Genomic DNA, 9,967 nt, shown 5'->3' with positions numbered 1-9,967 from the left:
GGAGTAAAAGTTCTGAAATCAACGGGACAACATCCATATAAACATATTATGGTGAACATTTGAAAGCACCGCAGTAGTAACGAAGCCCTAAGGCATAAAAGATGGTTTTTACGAGTCTATTACAGATGCCTGTTAAAAAAAAGGTAAAGGTGTATGTTTGGCAACCTTAGTACTGCTGGGAAGGCACATATCATTCACCTTCTTTGAGCCTCGCTTGAAACTCCATGTGGATGGAAGCAACATTTCAGGAGTAATTTCAAGTAAAGAGAAGGAATCACACCCCACGATGCACAACAACGTAACTAGTTTCTCTATCGCCCTGCCTCCACGAAGAATATTTGGTATTATTTACGAGATTAGATGAAAAATATACCAGTTGCAAGCATTCTTTGGTTATGGACATCTAATCTAAGGTTGTTTCAGTCATTTCAGGTGTGATCAAAATAACTTTTATTTTTATCTTTTATTACATTTTAAAGATATTTATAATATATATATTTGATGAGAATGAATGATGTGTTTTTAAAGTAAAGAATGATAGCAACATTTACCAAACTTTGAAGACATGAAGGACAACACGGTTTCAGAATGTGTTTGTGATTGATTATAAAAACATGTCAATTTAAGATATCGTTTGGAAATGTGATTGAACTTGTATTTTAAAAAAATTCAATTTTTTTATTAAAAATTATTTTTTTATGTTTTGAATCATTTTGATGCGTTGATCTCAAAAATAATTTTTTAAAATAAAAAAATATTATTTTAATACATTTTAAAATGAAAAGTACTTTAAAAAATAACTACTACTACACTTCAAAAGAAGCCCTAAGAATGGGCTGATATAGAGTTTAAATAGATTCGTATTAAAAAAATAGAAAAGGAAGTGTTTAAAAATTAATTAGTGATATTTTATTAGTTTTTTTTTAGTTTTTTTTTTTGAAATAGATAAAAGTATGAGAGAGAAATTTTAGATGGATATATTTTTATCACTTTTAATAAGTTATAAGTTTCATTTTGTCTTTATTTTTTTACTTTTCTTTAATATAAATCTGAAAAGTAATTAATAGGATGTCATCAGTTACTCATTAAATACCACAAAATTTTCATAAATAACTTGATTTGAACTGGTAAAAAATCTGGGTTGATTTTGAGTAAATCAAATAAAAACTCAGCTTCTAACCTCTTCATATTTTTTTTATCAAAATAATACTATTTTAATTTTTTTGAAATGATCAACTATTGATATTCACCCTCCATTGATTTGATTGGCACTCTCCTACAATCACAAACTCAATACTAGCAAATATATCATCTTCAACAAAATACGTTGATTGTAAAGAGATACTAGTGTTTTTCTTAGTACTCCCAATCCTTCAAATTCGAGACTTTATACAATGTTCACCAATTAAATTGAATTGCTCTACCATTACTCTATCTGTTCATTTGCATGCCCACAAATTCATTACCATAATTACAAGACTATCATGGGATGTTTTCAAACTCGATCGTTGAAGATATTCATGGTATATATGTTACGTTGCTTGTGTTGCTTGTAAATTGTAATTTTATGTTTTAGGTTTTAGCCCCGTCGTTCTTGATAAAAAGAAAGAAAGAAAGAGTGGTGATGGGTATGTTTTCTTATCCACCCATCAAACCCAAAAACAATTTCGTGGAGGTTATATGTTAATTAAAATTAAATAAACTCTACTAACTAAAGAAAAAAAGCCATCCAATTCCCAAGGGAATTGTTTTTTATTATGAATTTGGTTTTGATTATATATATATAGTCAAAGTTAATGTACTGCACAAAGGAGAAGTATTATTTACGAGATCAGAAGAAAAATTGCATACAATTTACGTCTTCTGCAACGTGAAGCAAACCTAGAACTAATGGTCAAAACAGCTGGCATAACTGGTGGCTGTTGAAGTGACACCATTTAACTGGTCTCGAGCTCTGCTTCAAAGGACTGACTACCTTACAGATTTGAAACTGGAAACATATATTTTTTGGCTCTGAAATGGATTCTTTTGTCTGCTTTTGTAGGTCTGTAATTTTGTGGGAGCTTCGGCTTCTCTCATCAGGATGATTTTCTTTCCGCTTGAGTGCCTTTTCGCTCCTTGTTTCGATGAATTCATTTGGTTTGCCCCCAAAAGACAGGGAGGCTATTCAGCTAGCGTAGGCCATCTCAATAACAATCTTTATTTATGATTAAGGCAATGGAGATTTCTTTTTGAATTGGTCGAGAAGGAAGGAATTTAACTCGAATTTCTTCAAGACCTTTATCACATGGTGAAACTTTTATGGTGGCGTTTAAAATGACGATCATATTTCTGTCTTGGGTGTCTGATCAATTTTATCTATTGGACCCAAACATCGTTTTAGATGGCTTGTATTCAATGGATTATTTTTTTGAGTCGCTTTTTTTTTAGATTTTATTTTTGTTTTTGTTTTCAATATTATTTACCTTCTTGATTTGTTTTTGTATAGGTTCCGTCAGATTATCACATTCTCCTATCTTAAGTCATGAATTTCACTATAATCAGTTGAGGTCTATCTAATATACTGCCATGTTAATATTTTAAAAAAAACAATATATTATTTATTATGTTAATATTTTAGTATTTTAAAAGTTTTTTTTTATTTGATACACATCAAATTCTTAACTTTTTAATATCTTTATATTTTTTTAAGGGCTAAAAAAATTATCCAACCCGTGACGTAACACGTCTAAAAAAAGGTTTTTCCTAATTAAAGTCTCAAAGCCATAATATTATAAAAAAGGAAAAAAAATAAAATTGCAAAATTACTGCCATATAATCCTTAAATTAAATTCATGGCTTTGCAGCTAAATTGGGTATTTGTTTTCTACGAAAGCTGAATCGTGGGCTGCTTTCTACGGACCACATTTAGCTTGGAATTTAGGATATACCAGGACTGAACTAGAGGTTGATTCTGCAGTTCTTGCGACAGTTTTTAGAGGAGACTCATCCAGGATCCCATCCTGACAGAAACTCAACAGTTGCTTTCCAGGCAATGGGAGGTGCCAATCCGACAAACCTTCTGCGAAAGCAATTGTTGGGCGGAATGGCTAGCTAACCTTGGCCATAATGTTCATCATTCAATCGGTATAAGTTGTTGGTTTACCCGATGTATTGGGTTTCTGAGTGTTTTCCAAAGATTTTCAAATATGTCTTGACTACTGATTTCCATGATCGGAAAAAGAGAATAATAATCGACATGCAAAATTGCAAATAGATGTGTTTCTCGCTTCTATAATCACAGAATACATTTTGCTCTAATATGACTGCAAAATCATTGAAAGCTACGGTTAATTAACTAGCGTAATCAAATTTGATTTCATCTTCTTTTGGAAGAAGCCAAGGAAAGAGTACTTATAATTGAATCATTGTATGCATTGGACCGTCAGCCAACTAACAGTCTCTGTATATCTATCTATCACTAAAAACTTTGAATGCAACTCCTTATAAATGCTATGTATATATCTGCATCCTTTCATTCCATGCTCACCACTCATTCCCAAACTGATCAAGTCTTCTCCTGTTCATCAATCTCTTCCGTCTCTCTGCCTGTCAAAAAACCCGGAAGAGAAAAATGGTTTCCGAGTCTCTTGGCCATCTCTTCCTTGTTTCTTTCCCAGGCCAGGGCCATGTAAATCCTTTACTTAGACTTGGAAAAATTCTTGCCTCCAACGGCTTCCTTGTCACCTTCTCCACTACAGAAAGCACTGGCGAACAGATGAGAAAAGCCAGTAACATCATAGATAAGCTGACCCCGTTTGGTGATGGCTTTATCCGGTTTGAATTCTTTGCAGATGGATGGGAAGAGGACGAGCCTAGGCGCCAAGACCTTGATCAATACTTACTTCAACTTGAGCTTGTTGGTAAACAAGTAATTCCTCAAATGATCAAGAAAAATGAAGAGCAAGGGCGGCCTGTTTCTTGCCTCATAAACAACCCTTTCATTCCTTGGGTTACAAATGTGGCCACAAGTCTAGGTCTTCCTTCTGCAATGCTTTGGGTTCAATCCTGCGCTTGTTTTGCCTCATATTACCATTACTATCACGGTACTGTACCTTTCCCTGATGAGGAGCACCCCGAGATAGATGTCCAACTACCATGGATGCCTCTCCTAAAATATGATGAAGTGCCTAGTTTCTTATATCCTACAACTCCTTATCCTTTCTTGAGGAGGGCTATTTTAGGTCAGTACAAAAATCTTGACAAGCCATTTTGCATCCTGATGGAAACATTCGAAGAGCTTGAACCAGAGCTTCTCAAGCACATGTCCGAAATCTTCCCCATCAAGGCCGTTGGGCCGCTATTCAGAAATCCTAAGGCACCAAAGACAACGGTCCATGGAGACTTCCTGAAGGCAGATGATTGCATCGAATGGCTTGACACAAAGCCACGTTCATCACTTGTTTATGTGTCTTTCGGTAGTGTCGTACAATTGAAGCAAGACCAGTGGAACGAGATCGCTTATGGGTTATTGAATTCTGGCGTCTCCTTCTTGTTAGTTATGAAACCAGCCCACAAAGATGCAGGACATGACATCCTTGTTCTGCCAGATGGGTTCTTGGAGAAAGCAGGAGACAGGGGCAAAGTGGTGCAATGGAGTCCTCAAGAGAAGGTTTTAGCTCACCCATCAGTTGCGTGCTTTGTAACACATTGTGGGTGGAACTCTACTATGGAAGCACTCACATCAGGCATGCCAGTGGTGGCTTTCCCTCAATGGGGTGATCAAGTAACTAATGCAAAATATTTGGTCGACATCTTTAAGGTTGGTGTGAGAATGTGCCGCGGAGAAGCAGAGAACAAACTGATTACTCGTGATGAGATAGAGAAATGCTTGTTGGAGGCCACAGTGGGACCTAAGGCAGTGGAAATGAAGCAGAATGCAATGAAATGGAAGAAGGCAGCCGAGGCAGCAGTGGCTGAGGGTGGTTCCTCTGACTTGAATATACGATATTTTACGGACGATATTGTAAAAGCGAATGAGTCTGAGATTGCTGGGAAATGCATTGGTTCTAATGAGTTTGGCGGTAGTGGTGAAGTCCAACGAGAAAGTGGCTGAACTGGTGGGGTCATCGGCATGAGGAGATTTGCTATATATGCAGTGAATATGGAATTAATTACTTTTATTATGCAGTTGTCTACTTTTTACTTCGCCCCGTTTGTTTGCAGGAAAGTAGTTTCCTTTTAGAAAATGAATTCTGAGGAAAGTGAATTCCGGAAAAGTATTTTCCGATATTTGGTAGTGTAATGAAAAATAAGTTGGAAAACATTTTCCACTGTTTGGTTATGTTATGGAAAATGAGTTGGAAAATAACTTATTAATGTTTTATTTTTTCAAGTTTATTAAAATAATGAGGAACAAATCTTACAAATTAAAAAGTTGAATGAGAATGAAATTGAAAAAAAATATAATTTCATAAATTATCTCAAATAAAATAAATAATAATCAAAATAATAGAGATCAAATCTAAAAAATTAAAAAAAATGAAAGGTGAAGAAATTAAAATAATAATAATTAACATTTTATAAATTATTTCAAATAAAATAAGTAAAAATCAAAAGAATGAGGACCAAATTTGATAGATAAAAAATTTCAATAAAAAAATGATAAGAAAAAAGCAAATAGCAATTATAAAAATAAGGACCAAAATTAATATAAAAATTCAATTTTAAGAGATGAAATTAAAAAATAAATATTCAAAACAAATTATATATAACAATCAAAAGTTTGAGGATCAAATTTTATATAATTAGCAAATAATGACATTTCTAAATTTTTCACAACTTCCGGAAAGTGTTTTCCGCCCAAATTTTTCAGGAAAACACTTTCCTGAAAACCAAGCCAAATTTTCCTTTGACTGGAAAGTGTTTTCCGTTGACTAACTTTTCCAATAGCAAACAAACACAAGAAAGTTTGGAAAGTGGTTTCCCGGAAACCACTTTCCAGAAAACAAACACAGCCAAAAGGGAAAACACTTTCCTATAAATCAAACCAAATTTTTCTTTGACTGGAAAGTGTTTTCCGTTGACCGAAAAGTGTTTCCGTTGACCAGAAAGTGTTTTCCGTTGACCGGAAAGTGTTTTCCGTTGACCAACTTTCCTAATGGCAAACAAACACAGGAAAGTTTGGAAAGTGATTTCCCGGAAAATGAATTCCGAGAAACAAACATGGCCTTCTTTTAATTTGCTATTAACAAAACCTTAATATACAGTAAAGGCCCAATGCCATATAAAGGCCATATGTACGGTTGTTATCGAATTTTTAACGATGAATGAAGAACATAATACTTCCATATTCTAAGAGAGAATCACCATTCCAATGCATATACTAGGAAGTCTATAAATAATTAAACTATCTAGATGACGGTCCAGTGTTAAAAATTTGAGATTAAGAGATTTGTTCTTTTTATGATCTTAAATTCGAACCTTATAATTACTCATATAATAATCACTGGAAACTTATATAGTCGTTAACTTCAGGATCCATAGGATTAGTCGAGGTGTGCGCAAGCTGACTTGAACAACTTAGTTAAATTAAAAAAAAATTATTCATTAAAAAAAAACATGTATTCTTCGCACAAGGATTAGATCTTGGTTGACTTTCTGACGCTACCAACATTATAGATATAGATCCATCATGCCACTCATAATATTTATTAGCTGCTTAATAAACCTCAAGTTTCTTTTTCTAGTGACCTATTAATATTATGGTAATTTTTGTATTTTTATCTAATTTTTATTTTAATTGATGATGGTATTTGAATTCACGAAAAGAGTTGAAAATTTCGAAAACTCGGGCTACCTTGCAAAGCGAGCACATTTGACTTAAATTTCTTTTTTAATCAATTAAATGGCTTTAAGTAGGGGTGATCATTTTCGGTTCGGTTTTTATAAAAAAATAATCAAACTGAAATTTAAAAAAAAAAACGAAACCGGTTCAAATCGATCGGTTTTAGTTCGGTTTTTAGGATAAAAACCGGTTCAAACCGGTTTGACTCGGTTTTTTCAGGTTTGGCTTTGTTTTTTCAGTTTTTTCAGTTTGGATTCAGTTTGGTTTTTTTTATTTTAAGCTTATAAAACCGAACCGAACCGGTCAATTTTTTCAAAATTTTAATCGGTTTTTTTTTCACAATTTAGTTTTTTCAATTATTTTTTTCCGGTTTTTTCAATTTTTTTCTCACCCCTAACCTACAAGTCTTATCTCTAATCATTAATAATCGCAATCAATGCATTTTTCTTTTCTTTTGAGATATAGAATGATAATTGGGATTTAATTAGATTATCTTTTTTTTCTTAAGAATAATAGGATTAGATAATTAGGGAGTCAGACGTCAAGTCGTGTCCTAAGTTAATCAAGACAAATTATTATAGGGAGCTAATTTATTTCTTATGCAATTTAATGCGCGCGGTCATAGTCAACCACACCAATAGAATCCAGAAATGAGGTAAAAATAATATTTATAAGTAACTAACTATCATGTCTATTTTTATTTAAAAAGATTGAGAATAACTATTTTGTATCTTTATTAAGAAAAATAAGCAAATTCTAAATCAATTAATACTCTTACATCTAGGTAAAAATAGTTGTGTTTTAAAAGCCTGTTATCTAATTTTATTTCATTAGTGTTAGTTAATGTATTTAATGTGCTTTTTTATAGGGGTAATCATTTTCAGTTCGATTCGGTTTTTATTAAAAAAAAATAACCAAACTGGTTAAAAAAACCGAAAACAAACCGAAACTGGTTCAAACCGACCAATTTCGGTTCGATTTGGTTATTTTAGAATAAAAACCAGCTTTTCCGGTTTTTTTTTGTTTTTTTGATTTGGGTTCAGTTAAGTTCGGTTTTTTCGGTTTCAGGCTTATAAAACTAAAATCGAACCGAACTGGTTAGTTTTTTAAAAAATTCTAATCAGTTTAATTAGTTTTTTAGTTTTTTTGTTCACCCCTATTTTTCATAGAGTTTTTAATGGAATGATGATATTGCAAGAGCAATGAAAACATGTTACTAACACACACTTGATGTTTTGTTAAAAAAAAAACCACTAAAAAATAGTAACAATACCTCAGAATTAAATAAAAAAGAAGCTAGAAACATTAATTATATATATATGCTAGCTAGATAGAAGTTTCTATGATAAAAAAAAAGAAGAAGGAGAAGAAAAAGAGAAATTTATTAAAAACTTCATGTCTTTTGAGTGTGAGAAAGCTCTGCATATCAAATTTATATAAATTATATTTTTGATTTTATATTACACATTGCATCATTGAATTGGTAACATTACAAGTTTTTCATTATGATTTTCTAATATCTAAAGTGCTCTTAGTTAAATGTTGAAATCTATTGGTTTATCATTGACTAGTTGTTGTAGTGTAATTTCAAAAGTAACAATTGTACCTGATTTCTTGTGTTTTTAAGGTATTGTTTTACAATGCGGCTGGTCTTGTGTTTGGTCAAAAAATTAAATTTTTTAAAGTTATTTTTTCTATGTTTTTAGATTATTTTGATATAATAATATTAAAAATAAATTTTAAAAAATAAAAAAATATATTATTTTGATGCATTTCCAAGTAAAAAATATTTTGAAAAGCAATGACTATCACATATCACTAAATTTGATTTTTTTTATTTAATTAAATATTTTTATATTTTTGGATCATTTTGATGTACTAATGTTAAAAATAAAATATACATTATTTTGATGCATTTCCGAATAAAAAACACTTTGAAAAGTAACTTCTATCACAATACCAAACACTATATTACAACATATACACCATTTATGCATCTTTTTCTTCCTCACTAGTGTTTAAATTAACATTATTAGCAAAGAAAAAAATAGCAAACTAGCATGTTTGCTAAATATAAACATGTGTAATCAGTAATCATCCTTAAATAAGAACAGAAATCTTGATGTGAGTATGCACATTATAATGTGAAACAATACTAATTTTCAGTCTTATCTCATTCAATGTAACTTATTTGGGTTGAACATCAAAAAAAAAAAATATAAACTCTATTCTCAATATCTTTTTCTAAAAATATATGAATTATAATTAGGAGAATTATCCTCAACACCTCTGTTGTCTGTCATCTCTACCACCTTTGCTAATCCTGCAATTTGCAACATCACTATTTATATAAGCATTAATTATCATGAATGCTATCAACCCTTTCGTTCTTATCTTCATTTAAAAATTTTATTTTATTTTCATATGATAAAATATAACTGTCAATTACATTCTCTGTATTATTACTCTATGTTTAATATATGTTTATTTGTCCCATCATTATCATTGTCATCAAAGACAAGAAAATACTTAGTTTTAGGAGACCTACCATCGTTACCATTCAGAATTGTAGAGGTTTCTCCAACAGATAATATACAATCTTTTGTTGATGAAGTTAAGCGAATAGTGTTCAGATTGCTGACAAGAATGTTATCAGAGGCCACGGTGGGGCCTGAGGTGATGGAGATGAGGCAGAATGCATTGAAGTTGAAGAGGGCTGACGAGAAAGCAGTGGTTGAGGGTGGTTCCTCAGACAGTAACATAGAATCTTCTGTTGATTAAGTGAAGCGAAGCGAAGAAGTTTTCAGTTTGCTGGCAAGTCCACTAGTTCCAGTTAGGTTCCCGGTTTGCTGGAGTGAAATCCAATGAAAAAGTTATCGAGCTGGTGCAATTATCCGACTTGTTATGAAGTTGATGCGGGACTTGTTTTAAATCAATGTTAAAATAATGAAATGGATAGTGATCCATGTTAAGCATTCATTTAATATTTATTGTTTTAGCTCTCATAAAAATTCTGCTGAGGGCAGAGGTTGCGCATTACATTGAACCTTCAATTAACATATTATAGTGAACATTTGAAAGCACCTCACTAGTAACGAAGCCCGAAGGCATAAAAGCTGGTTTTTACGGGTCTATTACAGA

The 9,967-nt window shown here is 32.0% G+C and overlaps 1 protein-coding gene across 1 annotated transcript; it reads left to right on the top strand.

Annotated features, from left to right (window-relative positions):
- Positions 1 to 3,508: 3,508 nt before the first annotated feature.
- On the top strand, positions 3,509 to 6,334 carry LOC133679565 (gallate 1-beta-glucosyltransferase 84A24-like). The gene is made up of 2 exons (XM_062102201.1): positions 3,509 to 5,184; positions 6,210 to 6,334. The coding sequence occupies exon 1, from the start codon at positions 3,614 to 3,616 to the stop codon at positions 5,093 to 5,095; it is 1,482 nt and encodes a 493-aa protein (XP_061958185.1). The 5' UTR covers positions 3,509 to 3,613; the 3' UTR covers positions 5,096 to 5,184; positions 6,210 to 6,334.
- The last annotated feature ends 3,633 nt before the right edge of the window (positions 6,335 to 9,967 follow it).

The sequence above is a fragment of the Populus nigra genome, chromosome 19 (assembly GCF_951802175.1).
Source record: "Populus nigra chromosome 19, ddPopNigr1.1, whole genome shotgun sequence".
In the NCBI taxonomy this organism is placed as follows: Eukaryota; Viridiplantae; Streptophyta; class Magnoliopsida; order Malpighiales; family Salicaceae; genus Populus; species Populus nigra.
This window is presented reverse-complemented; position numbering and strand designations above follow the sequence as displayed.